This window comes from Panthera pardus, unplaced genomic scaffold (assembly GCF_024362965.1).
Source record: "Panthera pardus isolate Hobbes unplaced genomic scaffold, ASM2436296v1 HiC_scaffold_25, whole genome shotgun sequence".
Classification (NCBI taxonomy): Eukaryota; Metazoa; Chordata; class Mammalia; order Carnivora; family Felidae; genus Panthera; species Panthera pardus.
Window position 1 is genome coordinate 24,963,980 of NW_026526821.1, and position 20,624 is coordinate 24,984,603.

Consider the following 20,624-nt stretch of genomic DNA (forward strand, 5'->3'; position numbering starts at 1 on the left):
TTCTTTTAGGGGACATCTCTCAAGACTACATGAGGAGAGACTTGGTTTTGGACCTCCCAAGTTGAAATCTAGCCTGTTGTTAGGTTAAATTTCTCCTTAAGCAGGGACGCCTCTCAGTCGGTTAAGTCTCCACTCTTGGTTTCAGCTCAGGTCATGATCTCACAGTTCGTGGGTTCGGAGCCCCACGGTGGGACCCACGCTATCAGCACGAAGTCTGGTTGGGATTCACTCTATGCCCCTCTGCCCCATCCCCGCTCATGTTCTCCTCTCTCTCTCAAAATAAATAAACTTAAAAGAAATCCCACTAAGTAAGACCTCTTAAATTTTTTTTTAAAAATGTCTATTCATTTTTGAGAGAGAGAGAGAGGCAGCGCGCGAGCAGGGGAGGGGCAGGGAGAGAGGGAAACACAGAATCCCAAGCGGGCTCCAGGCTCTTAACTGTCAGCACAGAGCCCCCATGTGGGGCTGGAACCCGCTAACCACGACTTCGTGACCGGACCCAAGGCCCACGGACCCAAGTCCCACGCTTTACCGAGTGAGCCACCCAGGCGCCCCTAGTAAAAGCTCCTAAGTGAGGTGCGCGCTTCTAGCATCAATGAGTCCCTCAAACGTTAGAACACCTCGAGGGCGCATAGTGGAGGTGGTAGCAAGGAAATTAAAACCCTAACGGGCTCATGTTATTGAGCTCTCACCTCCTACCCTAACCTAGGATAAATGGCCCCGAATTCACTTGACAAGCCGTGCAGAACATCGCAGAAACCTCTGCGCTGCGAAAGACTAAGGTAAGAGCAGCCACCTGCAAGAACCAATCTCCCGGCAAGGTTCCTCAGACGTAGCAAAAGCGCACGGATCGCGGGACTGCCGCGCCTCAAGTGCCCGCCTCTTCCAGGCGGACTACAAGTCCCGGCTTGCCTGGCGCCACGCCGTCGCCTGGTAACTCGCGCCAGACGGAGCGCTCCAGGTTGGCCCCGCCGCGCGCCTGCGCTTTGGCAGGTTCTGCGCAGGCGTATTTCCAACGCTTGGGAGGAGAGGGCGGGGTGTCGTTCCCTTTCGCTGATGCAAGAGCCTAGTGCGGCGGTGGGAGAAGTGTCGGCAGGAGCAACGCTGCCGCTGGGGCCTGGGGCTGACCCGTCCGACTTCCCGTCTGTGCCGAGCCCACTCGAGCTGCCGCCATGTCCGGGGATGAGGTGAGGGCCTGAGCCTGGCTCTAGGGCTAAGGACTGAGGCGGGGAGCCCAACCCACCCCAGTGTGGGAGACCGGGCCTGCGGCCTAGTAGCCGGCCGCCGCCATGTGGAGCAGCCGGGCCTAGGCGGCCAGGAGCGGTAGAGCCAGTGAGGACTTCGGAGCCGCGGGCCTGGCCGCGTCCGGCTCTCCTCAGGGCGGCGGCGCCGAGGCCTGCGTCCTTTGGTTGGCCGGCGTTTCCAGAATTGAGAGCTCGTTGAGTCGCCGTCCCAGAAGGGGGCTTGAATGCCCGGGTAATGCCCCGAAAGAACGAGATTGAGGCTGGCGACCCCTGCATTCTTTTCGGTTTGACACTGGGGCACCAACTCTCCTCGCTGGGCGCCAGACGTGCTGAGAGGAGCCTTCCTCAGCTCCGGCGGAGCGCCCTCGTTGAAAACTTTGCAGGCTGGCTTGTCCTGGCCGGTGTCCGCCCTCATGCTCATAACGAGCATTATTTTTTAAAAAGACCGAGGGGTGAGGGAGATAGGACGAGAGGAAAAGATCCTTCAGCCTCAGTAAGTGACTGACCTCGGAAAGTTTTAGGGCGGGAGTCCCTGAGCCTTCCTGAACGGAGAGCTGTGAGACGTGAGCGGGAAAATCCGGCTGCAAAGCTGGCTGGATCGTTTTCTCCCGTCGTGCTTGTACCTCAGCAAATTTTCTCAAATCCTTTTTAGCCAGGTTGGTTCCAGTTCACTTAAAATCAAACGGCTTATGATGAAATTTGATTTTAAGTACTGTCAGGAGGTATTGATCAACCCTGGGGGGGAAAGCTACGGCTTACCGGCCAGGTCTCCCCGCCAAAAGCAATGCTCTTGAATTTATAATTCACTTTGTAAATATTGGGGTGCTTGGCCTCTAGCGCCTTGGAGAGGAGTTAGAGGAAAAAATCGAGGCTTCTTCGAGCGTTGGTGTTTTAGGTAGACCCTGAACGATGCTGAGAATTTCCACAAGTAGTGGAAAGGCCTGATCACAGGGTAAAGGAGTGGTTGAGAAGGCAAGTACATGTAATCACAGAAAGAACATTCTGCAATTTGGTTAAGGTTGATCCCCTTGAAATATAGTGGTGGCTAATTCACAGAAGGATTTGAAGACCAAAATAAGGAATTTTGATTTTATTCTGGAGGAGACTCCAATTTCACATTTGATTTTCCCAAAAACCTTGTAAGATTGTATCATTGTTATGCCCATTTTAGAGATGAGAGAACAGAGGCTTAGAGAGTTGTATGATGTCCATGATTAAATAGTAACTGGTGGAACCAGTAGTAGAATTCCAGATCTATGCAATATTACCTCCATCTAGATAACTAACAGGCTCTTGGTCTGTTAGGAGAGAAACTGAGAGTCTAAATGAAGTAGGTGGTTCTTGCTTGGAGGTCATGCTCTGACTACTTTATTTCAAAAGTTCTGAGAGTAGCAGCGTCATGCTTTTTTTCTACCCATATTCTAAGCTTCTCATAACCTTTAACAGAGTGCCTGTGTAGTACTGTGGGGTACTATTCTGTGCATGGGTTTTATGGTAAAGTACTCACAAGTGTTGTAAGGGAGGTAGATCAACTAGTTGTTACAGGAGGTAGAAGAAATAGGGCCATTTCAACATAGCGAGTTGGGGAGCTGGAGGATTCAGCGTTAACAGTGGGATCGGGTTTTGAAGGAAGTTGGAATGTGAATACATTATTGAAGGGTGAACAGGATTTTATCAAGCAGAAATGGCAGAACCAGCATTCCTACAGAAGGCTTTGGAAGCCAATAAAGTATTAAGCAGCTTAGCAACTTCACAGGTCTGCCAGTCCAACTACATTTTATAGGCAGGAAACAAGGGCGTAGGGAGGTTAACTTGCCCAAGATCACACAGCAAGTTAGTGGGACTAGAACCTCTCAGCCTTTGGCTTCCGCTCTGGAAGTATGTGCAGGATCTGATTCCTCTAGTACTGACGACTAGATAAATACTCTTAGACTAGCCCTTAACTTTGGACTACTTTACAGACTTGTGAGGATCAGGTTAAAATTTGTACATGGAAATGATTTATAACTGCCAGGGACTCCCCAAGAGTAGAATTCCTGGGCTAGGATAGAGGGTTAAAGAACCAACTATTAAAATTTTTTTTCCTCTTTTCTTCACATTTCTTTTTCTTTAAACACTTTATTGATGTATAATTGACATAAAACAAACTGCACACGTTTCTTTTTAAGCCTGGTAATTAAGCCAGAAACTCACTGATATATAACCTTTACCCTGGTAAAGCAGTGTTCTAGAATTATGGGGTGCTACCTAGTAAGGAAAAATTCCCTAATCTGCAGGCATTCATTGTTTTTCAGACCTTTTTTTTAAAAAGTGCTGTCAGTAGCAAAGATTACTGCTTATTAGTAGGCCCCATTCACAAAGTATCAGAACCATTGGGTTTTCACACAACATGGTAGGATGTTTTTACAAAAGAAGCTTTAAACTAAAAAAAAAAAAAAGTTTCTGATTAAAAATGGATGTGTGTTGTACAAAGTTTACAAAACAGAAGAATACAAAAAATGAAAATTTTCCAGGATCCTGTCACACAGACATGACAGTGCTTAGCTTTTGTTCTCACCTTGTTTCTCTAGGTTCTTTTGTAACTAACATTTGTCTCCTGGGTGTGATGTGGTCATAAAGTTAGCATCTTGGGTAAATTCTGTTGGCTGAGAGTAGGTTACCACTTTCATGAAGCATTTTAGGCTATTATCAGCGTAAATTTTTGCTGGTATCCCTTTTCCTCACCTCCAGCCCAACCCAGGAAGTTGCAAGTAGGAAACTTTTTGAAAGCTTCGTTGTGGGCTTAAAAAAAAACAAAAAACTCAAGAGATTCTGTGGTTTTCCATAAGTGCACTGTCAGCAACTATTTGCTGCTCAAAGCCAAACTAGTCTCATAAAACATTTTGAATGTAATAATTTGTAAGTCAGACATGAAAATCTTAAAGAAAAAAAAAAAAACAAAGACTTTTTCACTTCAGGGCTGACCTGGCCTTATATTTTGGGGTAGTCCTTCTCTGGGCACTACTTTGGAATCCCTAGTTTCCTTATTTTTAAAATCGACTTTGCTAGGTGGTGGGAGTATAATGAGGCAATGAGTATGTGTCTTAAACATCCAGAGACAGTAATTGAGAGAGATGTTAATTATTTCAGTGTATAATTTCCTGTATGTTTATTACTCTTTACAAGGCTACAACCAGACTGTTTCCCTGTAGACTTAAGTACAAATGTTTTTCATAGGATAAGAAAACTGTAAGGCTGCACTGATTTGAGAATCCCTCAAATCTTTGGTCTATTTTGTTGGATAATAAAGGCTAATTAATATTCCAGAGAACTTGATACTTGAAAAAAATGCAGTAAATTGTAAGCCCTGCCAGACATCCAAATTTTTAGTGCCTAGATTGCTGTCCTTTTGCCAAACCTCCATATTTCAGTAATGAGGATAAACTAGATAACCTCCCTGGAATAGATTGCAACACTCCATGTAGGGTGACTCAAGGCCTGATGGATCAGCAGTGGGGAACTTCCTCCTGTTCTGTCTTCTTCTTTCTTTTTTTTTTTTTTTTTTTTCCAAAGTTTAATCAGTAATGTCCTTCAGACTGACTGCATTTCAGAATTATTCATTTGCTATACAATTAAATCTTTTGTGAAAGTAAAAGAGGAAGTCTTTGAAAGAAGGCTGTATCAATTTCCAGAATGTCTTGAAGATCCTTCTCTATTGGGTGAAGACAGTAACTACCCTACCTTATTACAGACCTTAGTTTGATTTCAGTGTAGCTCAATTTCTCTAATGTACTTGGGTACATTAGAATCAGTTTTTGGGATTTTGAGTTTTATGATGTCTTAGAAATTTGATCACCCTAAATTGATGAAATTTGAGTGATAGGAATCAAGAGATACCATGCTTTGTGAACCATGAAGTGTTGTATAAATTCTAATAATTGCTAACATTTATTGAGTACTTTTGTGTCAGGCACTGTGCCAAGTGTTTAAATATATATGAACATATTTACGTAAATTTGTGAGGTTCGGTTTTGCTTCTGCTACTGATTTCCATTTTACATCTGAAGCATGGAGAGGTCAAGAACTTACCTGGAGTAACACAAGTACCAGTGAGAGTCAGGATTTTAATTCAATCAGTTGGACTCCAGACCTGTGCGTTTGTTTAGAGAGGTGGGGGAGGGACAGAGAAAGCAGGCTCCACACTGTCAGCATGGAGCGGGGCTCTAATTCATGAACAGTGAGATCGGGACCTGAGTCCGAAATCAAGAGTCAGACGTGCAACTGACTGAGCCACTCAGGCACCCCCCCAAACCTGTGCTTTTAAATACTTCACTAAACTGTTCCAGAAGCTCATTGGGCAAAATGCTAAATTTAAGCATGGTAGAATTTGGACAAAGATTGGTAAGGGACTTAGAGAAAAATTATTTGGGATTTGAATCCAATTCTACTTGACTTCAAAGACCTCTTTCCACTCTACCAGGCATCTCCCCTATATGTTCTTAAACTGTTGTGTCTAAAATAATGATCTGTATTTTTTCCCAAGTGATCAGTGTACACAAATCATCTAAAACAAGTTATAAATTAGTTTTTCACTTATTCTCTAGTAGACATTAGATTTAAAATGACCTAAGAAAACTTTGAATGTTCTAGAAACAAAAAGCAAAGTAAAAGGTTGTGTGGAAGTTTTTCTTACTCAGAGATTAGCTATAGGAAAGGCTGCTGATGGATTTTTATAAAGGTTTATCTGAACTTGGAGGGGAAAATAGTTTTTTTTTAAATGAGGTCAAGTCTGGTATAGCAACCCCAGGTTACAGCCTTAAATAAAACATATATAACCTGCCTAGGCATTGGTTTTCTTCTCCAAAAAATGGGGGGCATAGAATAGGTTATTTCTACGGTCCCTTCCCTAAGTTCCATGATGCATTTATAGTCTCCAAATTTGCTCATGAATTTTAAAAGTGAAGTTACTGTATCTTGTGACAGTTTACGTATTTAAAGGCAGGTGCACATGTTTCAGAATCCCACCTCCACCCCTATTTAATAATACAAGGAAGGTTGGATGGACTTTGTGTGTGTAAAATCCTTTTTGGTACTTAAATGCACCATATACTGTTTTACTTCTAAGCATATACCCTTTAAGAATACAGCATGTTCCAGGGCTCCTGGGTGGCTCAGTCAGTTAAATGTCCGACTTCGGCTCAGGTCATGATCTCACAGCTCGTGAGTTCGAGCCCCATGTCGGGCTCTGTGCTGACAGCTCAGAGCCTGGAGCCTGCTTCAGATTCTCTCTCCCTCTCTCTGCCCCTCCCCCCCCCGCGCGCTCTCGCTCTCCCTCTCGCTCTCCCCTCTCCCCTCTCCCCTCTCCCCTCTCCCCTCTCCCCTCTCCCCTCTCCCCTCTCCCTCTCTCAAAAATAAATAAACATTTTAAAAAGTTTAAAAAAAAGAAAATACAACATGTTTGGAATGTATCATTAAAAAAACAATCATTTAGTTCCTTTTTCTTTATTGTCTTTTAAACAGATGATTTTTGATCCTACTATGAGCAAGAAGAAAAAGAAGAAGAAGAAGCCTTTTATGTTAGATGAGGAAGGGGATGCCCAGACAGAAGAAACCCAGCCCTCAGAAACAAAAGAAGTAGAACCAGAGCCCACTGAGGACAGAGATGTAGAAGCCGATGAAGAGGACAGTAGGAAAAAAGGTAGGTGGTAGATATGAGTCACTGTTGTCTTTTGAGACCTGGTTCTCTTCCATCAGTGTCTTTTTTTTTTTTTTTTTTTTTTTACATACAGTGACCTCTCAGCCTGATAAGGTTGTTCCAGTGAAGTTGAGGCTATCACCAGGCCATGTACACTGGATCTTGCCAGATTTCTGATAAACTTGTTCCAGAGAAATTGCTACTGAATCCACAACTTGTAGAAATGACAAAACCTCATCATTCCAGGCCTGGTTTTTCCAGTCTAACTTGTCAAGTCTCTTCCCCAATTTTAATTGTGGTTGTATTTGAGTGTAGGCAAAAAGATTTAGGGCCTGATAGTTTTGTGTCTTAGCAAGTCTGAAAATGTATAGAAGAGATTAAAATTATAACCTAAAATGTTTGGATTTAGATATCAGCACTAGTTATTCCCTCTTGCACACTGACATAGACACCATTTGACTACTAGAAAGAAATGATTCTGTAAATAAAATTTACGCCTGCTGAACATAAGACACTGCTAGTAATGGGGACAACTGACATTTATTGAGCATTTACTATGTGCTAAGTAAGCATCTTGTACATGTTTAAAACAAACTTGAAAAGTAAATCATTCTCATAATAAGACAAAACAAATTCATAAATAGCTCCATGAAAAACTTTGTAGTAGAGGGATCCTAAAATATTCCTAGTGTACAAGAGGGCAGGGCAAATGAAAAACTGATTGAATAAACCCATTATTTACTCACTAATAATGGATAAAGTTTACTAAGAAGTGGAAATAATTAGTTGTGCTGGAATGAAGGATTAAAGTAAGGGAGATGAGAGGGTAGACAGAAATGGAGAGAGAAAACTAGAGAGCCTTGAAAATTGTGTTAGAACCCTGACTTTGCCTTGGGAACAATGAGGCACAATATGGTTAGATTACTAAGTAAATGTTCCTAACATGGTCCCCTAACCAGGTTTTTCCTACAGAGCTTTGACTTGACCTGCCATTGTGTTTTTCAGAATCATAATCTTTGTGGTTTTAGAGAGACCACTGTACTAATTAATACTCGATCTCTATTGTGATGACTAATTAATAGCTAAAATGTTGGTTTAACTCTGATGCTATGCCTTCTGCTAGTTATTAATAATTTTTAATCTCAATTGTCTGTCTTTTTAGATGCTTCTGATGATTTAGATGACTTGAACTTCTTTAATCAGAAGAAAAAGAAGAAAAAAACAAAAAAGATATTTGATATTGATGAAGCTGAAGAAGGTGTAAAGGTAGTATTGCTTTCTTATTGAAGGTAAAATTTGACCTCTCGAAAGGTTGCTAATGACTGATGTTTCCCTCCCTTTGTCTTGTCTCTTACCAGCTTTGCTTTTGTTATTAAGTACTTGAACCACTGTTGAGGTCATTTTCTTGGGATTTGGTCTGACTAGGTGTCTTAAAGGGATTATGGTTTAAAGGAATATAAATTTAGGTTTTTACACATTGTATTGTGTGCCATTAAGATGGTTACAAGCCCCTTGTCATTAACCACACTGAAATTGGCTAAGGAAGAGATATTTCTGTAAGAGAAATCCTATGGAGTATCTATTCCTATGGTTTCTTCTGTTAAACTTTTGGTAGCATGTTGAAGATACACAAACTTATATGTGTGCCTCTGAGCAGCAAAAAATGAACCCCAGCTTGTGATGGTTGGTGGCTGATGATCATATGGCCTATAGGAGAACAGGAGCACTGAGCCTGGTTTTATGGGGTTCTCTGATCTTGTAGGGACAGGAGGCCCTATAATTGTCTTGTTACTGGATCAGTTTCCAATGTAAATACTTCAAAACTCTTTTGAACAGGGATAGGTAAATGTATGAGTAGGGGGGTAAATAAGAGGGTGGATCAGGAAGGAGATGAAAGTCTGTTATTCCTTCACTTAGAGCTACTATTTTATTTCCTTCTTTCCTTCCTTCCTTCCTTCCTTCCTTCCTTCGAGAGAGAGAGAGAGAGGGCAAAGAGAGAGAGAATCTTAAGCAGGCTCCATGCCCAACATGGAGCCCAGTGTGGGGCTCAGTTTCACAACTCTGAGATCATGACCTGAACCAAAATTAAGAGGCACCCCTGGAGCTACTATTTTAGACTGTTCAGGAATCTTGAGCAGAGTCCACACATCTATTTAAAAAAATTCCAGGATAGTAGCAATTTTATGTATATACAAGTGAGAAGGAGCAAGCATGAGAACACATGCACATGTACTAAGTGTCCTATTTTATGCCTTCTACCCCAATTTTTCTTTGGTTTGCTTGAACTGAAGTAAATAAGGTGTATCCCACATGTAACAAAGAAATGTATACAGTAATTCATTCAGTTTTAGAAATAGTGCCATAATATTGATAACTTGGTTAGTTCAGCAAATATGCATTGGTAATTACAGGGAGTCAGGCTAATTGCTAGAGTACTGAAATGAACAAGATATTTTTCCTGTTTTCAGAGATTATTTTAGTTCAGGGATAATTTAGAGTCCTTTAGAACAAGATGATTTTACCTGGATTCATCTATTCTCTCCCTGTCTGGGGATTCTCTTCTCTTCCTACTATTGTAAGGAAATTGAGAAAGAAATGTTCAGATTATACTGAATAAATGAGGTTTAAATATCCTGGGTATCAAGGTGACATATCAGAGATGTGCTACAGAAGGTCTTGGTTAACAAGATTTTTTTGGAGGCATTTCCTCTAGTAGCTTTCGTCCTGAAGAATTGCTTATGAGCTCTATTCTTACTAAGTGCTTGAATACAATTTTCTCTGCTATTGACAAGTCCTAAACATAAGAGCTTGTTTAAAAGTATCCTCATCAGGCCGTCAAACACTAAAGTGTTTTTAAGATATTGGGTTACTCTTCTGAATTTTTAGACTATCACATGACTTTAGAAAAATACTGAGAAACACTGCCATTTTCTGTGTTTCACTGGGTCTTAGCCTCAGTTTGGAAGTAGATCTTACTGGGATGAAATAAATAATAGTATAAGACTAGAAATTGGCTATTGTGTGCTAACTTATGTCAGCATATCCAAGTTTCTCATTTACTGACTGTCATCTCAGAGACTAAGTTAGTATCTGCTTTCTTGTTTATGTGTTATCCAGCTAATACATATGGGCTGATTTGGTCTTTGATGGCCAAATGTGGCATTGAAACTACACAGCTGGGGAAAAAACCCAGCAAACTACACAGCTGGATTTGGAATCTCAAGGCTGAGCTTCATTTATTTCCAGTTCTTGCAGCTTTTCTGTGAAGATTTATGAAACTATAGTAGCTAATGTCAGTAATTCAGGATGCAGGCACACAAAAATAGATGATGATAGGTAATATCGACAGCATACTTCATGGTAGGAAGCAGGACAAGCTGGTGAAAGGACAGAGGAGATTAGAAGGCTGGAGACAGAGACTGGCCCTTTCTGGGGTGTATATGTCTCATTTCTAGTGCCGTATTTACCTCCATAACTATTGCAGCCAATCTTCGGATGAGTTTTACCTTATCTCCTTCCATTCATCAGGTGACCCTAATTCTCTGGGTTCTGTCTTTTCCCTCTTTCATGGTGTCATCTATTGAAATGATGCCCAAAGACCTCTTCACAGTTTGGTGCCAGGCTGACTGTGGTATAATGAAAATAAATATTTGGTCTTTGTTCCCAGTTCTTGGCACACAGCTCCTAAAACGCTTGTCATCTCTGCAGTGACAAAAGTGTCTTTTGAGATGACTAGTGGCTAGGAGTTCATGGATAGCTTCAGGATGGGGGCTGGTTGTCAGAAAGATCAAGCCATGATTAGAGAATTGGAAATTTCACACACACACCTACTCCTCCAGGAAAAGGGGCTGGAGATGAGTCAGTCACCAGTGGACAATGATTTAATTAATCCTGCCTACATAATAAAACTTCCATAAAAACCCTTCAACAGTGGGGGTTGGAGAGCATCAGGGTTAATGGACACATGGGCTGTTGGGAGAATGATATAACCAGGGAAGGTTCTGCACCTGTCTCCCTCCCTGCTTTTCTTGCTCTGTGCACTTTTCCATTTGGCTGTTACTGAATTATATCCTTTATAATAAACTGGTAATGGTTATGTGAAGTGCTTTTCTGGATTCTGTGAGTCATAGCAAATTATTAAATGGGGTGGAGGGGTGTTGTAAATTTGTAGTCTTGTCAGACTATGTGGGTAAAACATGGGGACCCTATCCTTGCATTGGCCTCTGAAGTAAGGACAGTCTTGGACTGAGCCATTAAACCTATGGAGTCTTATCATTGAGCCCGTATAGTGTCAGAATTGAATTGAATCATAGGCCACCTAGTTAATGTCAGAGAGTTGGAGAATTACTGTGGAAAACAGTATGTATTTGGTGTTAGGAGGAAAAAAAACCCTCCCAGTGATTGCATCAAAATACTTAGAAACTTCCTTAATATACTCCTGAATACTCCTTTTCCTGCTAAAGATTGTTAATCAGAAGATTAGGAGTCTGTTAAAGATTCTCAGGTGTTTATGACAGTGGCCTGGTTTGGAAATATGGGCAATAATTGTAAGATCTCCAGGCTGATGGATAAAAGAAAGGAAAAGGTCCCACAAAAGTGTCTTAAAGAGGGGTGCCTGGCTGGCTCAGTCAGAAAAACATGTGACTCTTCAACTCGGGGTTGTGAATTCAAGGCCCACGTTGGGCGTGGAGCCAACTTTTAAAAAAGTGTCTTAGACAATTTCTAGTTTAAATGACAAAGACTCTGAGCCAGCTTGGCCCACCTGTGAGGGACATTTCTTTTTATTATTTTTTTTAATGTTTTTATTTATGTTTGAGACAGAGACAGAGCATGAGCAGGGCAGGGGCAGAGACAGAGGGAGACACAGAATCTGAAGCAGGCTCCAGGCTCTGAGCTGCCAGTACAGAGCCCAATGCGGGGCTCGAACTCACGGACTGTGATATCATGACCTGAGCTGAAGTTGGACGCTTAACCAATTGAGCCACCCAGGCGCCCCAAGACATTTCTTATCTATTACTTCAGTTGTGAATATTTTATTTTTTCCTCCAAAATGATGCCAGCCCGTATCATTTAAAAAAATAGTCCTAGTATCAAAATGTTGAGACTCTTACTTAATTTCTCAGGATCTTAAGATTGAAAGTGATATCCAAGAAGCAGCTGAACCAGAGGATGACCTTGACATTATGCTTGGCAATAAAAAGAAGAAAAAGAAGAATGTTAAGTTCCCAGATGAGGATGAAATACTAGAGAAAGATGAAGGTAATGTTGGGGCTCAGCAGCTCATTTCTGTTCTACTCAAGACTTTAACCTAGTGTCTTGGTCCCTTTTTATTATTTCCTGTTCCTTCCACTGCCTGGAAGCTAAAAGGAAAGAGTATCTAACTTGATAATGACTGTTAAAGATTTCATGGGGGAAGAATTTGGTAGTTGTGATTACAATGAAGACATGCTGATTAAGACTATTGGGAAAATCACTGTAACTGGATTTTAAATAGTTTAAAAATTACTATTTTTTGTTAAAAGTGCTGTTTTATTAATTCTAAGTACTAAAGTCTTTAGAGAACTTGAGTATAGTCAGCAGATGGGTTTTTACTTCAGAACAGCTGGACTTTTTTCCTCTCGTTATCCTAGTGCGTTATTTTCTCTTGTGTTTGTTATATCAGGAAATAATTTGGTATGTCTGTTATCACAAATTCTAATTGGAGTGGTCTGTTAATGAAAGTTGTAACATCCCTGTCTTTAAGAAATGACAGGTTGTTTCTAATCCTTGATGCTTTTATGCTTTCTGTGGGACGGAAGACAAATGTCTTTGAAGCTTTCATTTCTCTAGATCTGTCCCCCCTCACTTTGTTACTGCCTACCCCTCATTCTTACAGTCTTTGTTATCTATAGCTTTAGAAGATGAAGACAGCAAAAAAGATGATGGTATCTCCTTCAGTAACCAGACAGGCCCTGCTTGGGCAGGCTCAGAAAGAGACTACACATATGAGGAGGTAAGACAAATTCTGTTAAGAAAAAGGGCTAAGATGTTACAAAGAGCAAGATATTTATACTGAATTGGAAGGGCCGTTGAAGAACAGACAGTGAAAACAGACCTAGAGAGGTCACACAATTAGTGCACAGTGTTGCCTGATGCCCTCATATGGGGCAGCTACCCAGAGTTTGGCAGTCATTATGGTATTCACTGTTCCAACTGAATCCAAGAACTTCTGAGGACATGGAGCCCCTTGGACTTGGGGGAAGAGTAAAGGAAGGGGTGACTAATTTTGGGGCCAGAGTAAGTCTGGAATTCACTTGTTGCAGCTTTCCTGAATCTTTTCTATATATCATACTCTCTCCCATAAAAGCCGCAGAATTAGTAGGGTCTCATTCGTTCATTTAACTGTGAACAGGTTGTTGCTCAGCATCCATAAGGGATGAGTCTTGCTCTCATGTAGTGATACGTGTGTGTGTTTAGTAAAAAGTGATGTTTGTTTTGAAGTAAAACAGTGACTCAAGTGGGAACTTTATATTCCTATTAATAAGCATGTACATGAATACCAATTGTTTCTCTATAGCTATTGAATCGAGTGTTCAACATCATGAGGGAAAAGAATCCAGATATGGTTGCTGGAGAGAAAAGGAAATTTGTCATGAAACCTCCACAGGTTGTCCGAGTAGGAACAAAGAAAACCTCTTTTGTCAACTTTACAGATATCTGTAAACTGTAAGTTGGTTAATGGAGAGTCTCCACCCCAAATACCAGATTCTCAGAGGAGTATATGTTAAATGTCTTTATTGTGCACTTTGTTGCAGGTAGAAAGAATGTCGGGGTTGGTTTGAGGGAGGTCACCATTCAAGTCTGTCCTATCCGTAGATATTTCAATTCATAGGTCTCAGGGCTTGTTTTATTAGGCATCCAGAGGTGAGAGACCCATGAGAGTGGATCCTAACTATATATAGACTGAAAAGGGAGGAGGCTGAATGTAGTCCTCAGACAGGAACCTGGGGAGCCCAGGGAGGTGGAAGGGCTCATCAGGCTGGGGTAGGCCTTACAAACAGGTGCAAGAATGAGCTCTGGGAAAGCAGCTGAATTTGATGTGCTTCTTTCTTGGATGGCCGTTGCCAAGACACGATCAGTGAGATTTTAGATTTCTTAATTACCATCACATTCCATGTGTATTTCAACGCCAGGTCACTGTCTGGGTCTGTCACTTCCCACAGCTCAACTGCATCTCTTCTGAGAGGCTTCTTAGGGCAACCAATCTTATCCATTTATTGTTTGTTATTCAGTTTCATAAATGATACATGCTTATTGCAGATAAAAGGCAAAACAATGATGGACGGAAAAGAGAATAATCTCTAAAAATTCTACCACCCGGAGATAATCACTGGTTTTCATTATACACATTACTTAAAAGATTTTAGACTTTTTTTGCTGATGACAACAGTAGTATATTTTTATTTTAGAAAGCTAGAAAACATAGACATGCAAGAAAATGAAAAATCATCTGTAAGTTCACCATTAAGAGATCATAGTTTAATACTTTTATGTTTAGCTAGTTTTGTGCATGTAGTTATTTTTAAATAAATTGGTGTCATACTGGTTTTTAATCTTTTTTTCTCTTAGTATATCACAAAACATTTACCCATGTCATTAAACTGTCTTCATAAATGTTTTTAGTAGCTACACAACATACTCTAACAGCTCTTAGGTGGATACAGTTGCTTCCGTGTTTCCATGATCAGCAAAGCTTCAGGAAACGTTCTGATACATGTATCTTGACAATAACTCAGAATATAGCCTTAGGGCAAAAGTTCCCAAAATGGAATTGCTGAGTTAAAAAGAATGGATATTTTTTATGGCAAACATTGACAAATTGCTTTCTAATAAGCTTGTACCAATTTATACTCCCACTAGCAATGTAGGAGCTTACCTGTTTTGTTGTATTTTCACCAACCCTCACTACACTTTGGGAAAAAATAACTTTAAAATTGTAATAGTAGTACCTGGTTTGGAACAAGTTCAAACAATGCCAAGTGAATAGAATTAAAAGTTAAAATATTGACTGGCATTGCTCTGTACTTTTTCCTATGTGTACTTTTGTTGTTGTTGTTACATAGATAGAATGGATGTATCATTAACTTATTTAACAGCTCCCCAGTTGGTGAATATTTAAACTGTTACCAATTTTTCTACTGTTGTGCTACCATGAAATATTTCCCAATATGTTGTCCCCCCCTGCTTTCTTTTAATGAAAAATTTCAAATAGGAAATACATAGGGATTACCATAACAAACACCAAAGTGTCCATTGCCTGGGGTTGGTATATTTTGACACATTTGCTTCAGATCTTTTTCTTTAAAGAGGGCTGTAGAGTTAAAATTACCGACATCTTTGTATCTCTTTATGATCCCTTCATTTTCCTTCTCAGAAAAAGATGTTAACCTCTAAAGTTGGTGTTTACTTTCCTGTCCATGTTTCCAGACATTTTTTCATATATCTGTATTTATAAATAACATGTTGTATGGGCTTTTAAATATAAATAAATGGTATCCTATATATCTTTATTTCAGCGTTTGATGAACTGGTCACTAAAATTCACTGAATAGTTAGGTAATCAGATTAAAACAGTGAACAGGATGGTGTTTTAGACATTTGGTTCCATTTCCAATGAGATAAGGTTTATATATTCCATTTTCTTTTTAGATTACATCGTCAGCCCAAACATCTCCTTGCATTTTTATTGGCTGAATTGGGTACAAGGTAAGAAACTATATTCACATTTATATACAGTTATATATATAGTAGTACTGGATGTTTCAGAGGAACTTCTCCTAACTTGAAAAGGATACATAACACCCTTAGAACATTCACCTGATAATCAGAGGAAATTTTAGGCCGGTGAGGGAAATGATTTCTGAGAGCTTGGCTGCTGAGGAATAGAGAACAGTTTTCAGTGGCTCATCTGTACAGGCCTGCTGGTATTCCTGTCATTAACTGGAATTCTTGGGTCTTTTTATGGAGCAAATATTTTTGGAGGAAACGATTTTCTTAAATCAGAATTTATTTTTTAAATTGTTAATATGAAGAAATAGAGCTTTAGAAGTTGATGAGTGGCACAGGAGAAACACTGAAACAGAGGCTTAGTTAGTTATTTCCCTGTCTTTAGGGCTCACCTGTTGAAGGCACCAAGCCAGTCCCTCCCCATTCAGGGAGACCAGAATCCCTAGGAGGCCATCCCAATGAGTGTGACCATAAATACTAAAGATAAGTGATGTAGACTTAAGAGCAGTATGATAATAGCAACTCAAACATGCTCAGTACCTGCTGTGTGAGAGGCACTGTGCCAAGCACTTTTTTGAGTACTGTCTCAGTCTTTATAACAGTCTTATGAACTGTAAACAGAAATTAATAATACCGTCTTACAGGTTTGGAAACCGTTTCATTGAAGTTGTAGTTGGTCACATAGCTAGTTAATATCATAGCCAAGATGGCAAACTCAGCTCTGCCTGTCTCTGGAGCTTGAACTCTTAAAAGGCTTACAGAGATACCTAAGGTGTTCTGCTCTCTTCCTACTCAAAACTCTTCTTAAAACCGTTTGATGCAATTGGCTACACTTGCTCTGGGGTTAAGGAGTGGCTTACTTTGACTAGTGGTGGATACGTGGGCTCTGTTGTAGAATTGTGTTTTAAATGTAAATTTGTTACTTTATTTGTAACTTACATAAACTAATGCAGTAAAAGCTACCAGTGGTTTTCTTACTCAGAATAATTTTAGTTTTTGTAGAGGTGGGGTATTAAAACAAGTTGTGACCAGTGAACTTATGGTCAATGGGCTAAATATTATGGCGTTGTTGAGAAAATTCCATTTCTTTTGACAGTGAATGGAAAAAAACTCTTACATCGATCATTGGGATCACCGTAGCCTGGAGATTAAGGGTTACAATCTGTGGAGGATAATAAACCTTATAGTTAAAGGAGAATCACAGGAGAGGTTCTTACAAAAGGCAGTTTTATAATGAGATATAAAACAAATGTAAATTTAATGCTACCTGGCTGAATTTTGTTTCACTTTGTGATTTGTAATTTTTAACAAATGATGTCTAGCCCAGAGCTTTACCAAAAGTGCTTGTCAGCACCTTTTCAGAAAGTTTCTCTTTAAGCACCATTGACAATATGTGGCCTGTGAGTTCAACTGTACTTCTTTATTGGTAACTTTATATAGTTCACACATTCAATGTACAAATGGTTTTTAATATGTTGACATAGTTGAACCATTACCACGACCCATCTTAGAATATTTTCATCACCTATGTGACTGAATCAAAACATTTAGTGCTTAAAATTTTTAGAGATACAACTCCCTATTTTTATATTTATAGACCCCCTCACTGTCTAGTACATGGTATACATTCAGTAAAAGTGTTTTTCTTTGTTGGATGAATAAGCCATCACAGAATCAATTTGTTTTAGACTTAAAGGTTACTAGAGACTTGGTTGGTTGAAATTGGATTTAATGTTAGGAAATATGGGTAGGTCATCAGGCACCAACTACTTAAAAATAAATCTTGAGAAACCAGGTGGTATCGGACTGCTCTAGAACTTATGCCACTGAATATATTTTAAATTCATCAAGTGTATAAAGGTCCTTTGGTTCCTTACAGGAAACAATAATGGAAATATTTTTGCTTTCTCTCATAGTGGTTCTATAGATGGTAATAATCAACTTGTAATCAAAGGAAGATTCCAACAGAAACAGATAGAAAATGTTTTGAGAAGATATATCAGTAAGTACATAATTCCATAATCTTGCTCTGAAATGTTCTCATCAGGCTGCAGTATTTTGGGGATGAGGGAGAATGATAATGATGGGAAGGTGGGACAGCAAAGTGACTTCTTGGCAGCTGTGTAGCAGGGAGAAGGGTTTGGATTTTTCTTAAGGCGCAGCAGACCAAGGCTGCTGTTTGGTTGTAGGCTGAAGGCCAAGTCAGAGAAATCTGTTTGCATTCAGGCCTGGCCTGTCTTTATCATCTTCCTAATGACTTAAAGTTGGCAGGTCTGTTCCCACCTAGGTAACCTAGGAAGTTCTGAGTGGCTCTCCTGTAGACAGATCCAGGAGTGGCATCTGGCAAGCACCCCTACCTCCTTGGACATTTGGAGTCTTTCAGCCCATGATTTAGTGCCTGAAGTATCACAGCAAACACCTTGTGTCTTTACCCCTAGAATATCTAAGTTAAGCTAAAGTTTTCCTTGGTCTGGGTACCATTTGGGCTTATGTTGTTTTGTGTAGAGTATGTTTGAGAGAAGAAACTTCTGGCTCACTGCAGTCAACAGGTAATTCTGTATGTTGCTTTTTCTGCAGAGGAATACGTTACCTGTCACACGTGCCGATCACCGGACACAATCCTGCAAAAGGACACCCGACTCTATTTCTTACAGTGCGAAACTTGTCATTCTCGATGCTCTGTTGCCAGCATCAAGACCGGCTTTCAGGCTGTCACAGGCAAGCGAGCACAGCTCCGTGCCAAAGCTAACTAATTGGCTAACCACCACTGATTTTCAAAGTGTGTTGTGGAGATTTGGCTGGACAGGTTTACCATCAAAGTGGATATATCATTGTATTAAATACAAGATAGAAAAGCTGCCAAGTTTTTTGGCTTGTGGCTGGTTGGTCTGAAATCTTTGCAAGATGCCGATGCTCAAGCTGTTGACCTACTCATTGCCTACTTTAACAACTGTCAGAAAAACATGATGGGGTAAGGCGGTGCTTTTTTAAAATCGTTCATAGACTTATGTAAAATGCAAGATAAATTAAAGTTATTATAACAGTGATTCTTTCAACTTGGTTTGTCCTTCAGTTTTCTATAAAAACTGTGCTTAAAATGAATTTAGCAAAAAGAGTTTATGCCTGGGCTCCGGTGAGGGCTTTATAGTCTCATCCTGTGAAACTGGAGATTGGTAGGTGCTTCAGCTGGGCAGCCATTTTTCTTCTCAACTTCTCTGGAGATAAAGCTTCACATGAGAGAGAGGGTGGCTGGAGCATGAGATCTGGGAGGACAGCCTGTTTTCAGTGTCTGGGGACGATTTCATAGATTTGAATTCTTTTCATTATGTGAGGATTATTGCTACCGCCTGACTGCCAAATCCTCCTGCTGTTACCATATGAAGGAATACAAGGTGCAAGGTACCCTCCCCCTCAGAATTCCCTTTCTTATTGACCACTAAGAAGATCTTAGAAACCTAGCCTTTATGATAACTGGCACATGGAGAAAAAACCCTAGTTGGGAATCTATTGGTGAGGAAGCAGCGTGGCATGTACTGTACAGAGAACTTGAGTCTGACCTATGACCCTAGGGAAAGCTTTTCTTTTTCCTCCCTAACTTGTGTTCTGGGTTTGAAAAAGGCCCACTACAAATGTTTTTCTATTTTGTATATTAACAGTAGCTTTTCTGTGTGACCATGAGAAACCAAGAGGTGATGCTGCCTGTGTGGTGCTTTTGGTGCCTCCAGTTCTGCCTTCTAAGCATTTGGCCGAACGGTTATTTCTCCATTCAGCACAGGGAGAAAGATCCCTTCACGTGTCTGCTGTGATCTGTCTTGCACACACTTCAGAGGATAAGGGCATATCGCTGTTCCTCACGCTCTTGTTGCCAGACTCCTAAGTGGCCCCAGGAGCAGTCACTCAGCCCTGAATGTCTTACCCATGTTGTTTTTAATCACTGTGACCTTTAAAGTACAGGCCAAGTGTTGTAAAACATCTTGGCCATGAAGTGGTAGAGGGAGGAGAGTATTTCCTCGACTCAATAGGTCCCAGGGAAACCACACACTGGCTGAGCTGCCACCACTGCCCTGATGAACTCAACTGTTTATGATGCCATCTTCCTTATTTTGTATCTATGCCCACATAGTTCCCAATGTCGGATGTTACTGCGTGAATAAAGCAAGGATGAGTGCCTCTTTTGTGCTCATCAATGAGCGCTCCATTGCTTTTGTGTGTGTATATACGTGTTTAATTCATTTATTTACTTTAGTGGGACCCCTTAAAGAAGATAAGACTTTACAATTTTACCTGTGGGACACAGTTATATTTGCGGTTTCAACCCAATTTTAACTTCATTCTCAAAACAGTCCCTGGACTAATACTAACCTTTTAAGATTGTTGAACTGAAATGGGATTAACTCTGTATTAACCCATTCAAAACTGTGGGCTGCTCTAAGTTACCCATTCACAGTAGTATCAACTTCATCTCTCTTACCTCTCACTAACCAGCTCAGCAGCAAGGAACCTTCTGTAGGGTGACAAAGCAAAAGGCAACTGAGAGTTTTTGATCAAGATCCACGTTTTGGTTGTGAGAGGGGAACCAGACCACCATCTCCAAAGTGTGTCTTGAGTGTTCCTAATTATGCAAAGGGGGGAAAAAAGGGTTCCATTGGTGGTTAAAAAAAGTTTGAGACTAGATGAACACGTTCCATGACTACCTAGGAAAAGTCTTTAGTACGCTGTATTTTCATGACTACATAAACGGGCAGTTCTATCTCTAGTCTTCAGAAAAACCTTTCTGACTCCATCTTGGCTCATTCCCACCTGCCCACTGCATGTAAAATACTGTTTCTCCTCCCAGCCCACCATAACGTAGGCACCGAGAACAAGGGTTTTTGTTCACTCATGCACCCCTCCCCCAAGTACTGAGAGCAAGTAGTAGGTGTTCCAATACTTGAGTTTGC

At 40.5% G+C, this 20,624-nt stretch overlaps 1 protein-coding gene across 1 annotated transcript; it reads left to right on the forward strand.

Annotated features, from left to right (window-relative positions):
- Positions 1-1,026: 1,026 nt before the first annotated feature.
- On the forward strand, positions 1,027-18,731 carry EIF2S2 (eukaryotic translation initiation factor 2 subunit beta). The gene is made up of 9 exons (XM_019458756.2): positions 1,027-1,187; positions 6,744-6,921; positions 8,081-8,184; positions 12,042-12,177; positions 12,810-12,910; positions 13,475-13,623; positions 15,607-15,663; positions 17,601-17,686; positions 18,262-18,731. Exons 1-9 carry the CDS (start codon positions 1,173-1,175, stop codon positions 18,435-18,437), a joined length of 1,002 nt encoding a protein of 333 aa, XP_019314301.1. The 5' UTR covers positions 1,027-1,172; the 3' UTR covers positions 18,438-18,731.
- The last annotated feature ends 1,893 nt before the right edge of the window (positions 18,732-20,624 follow it).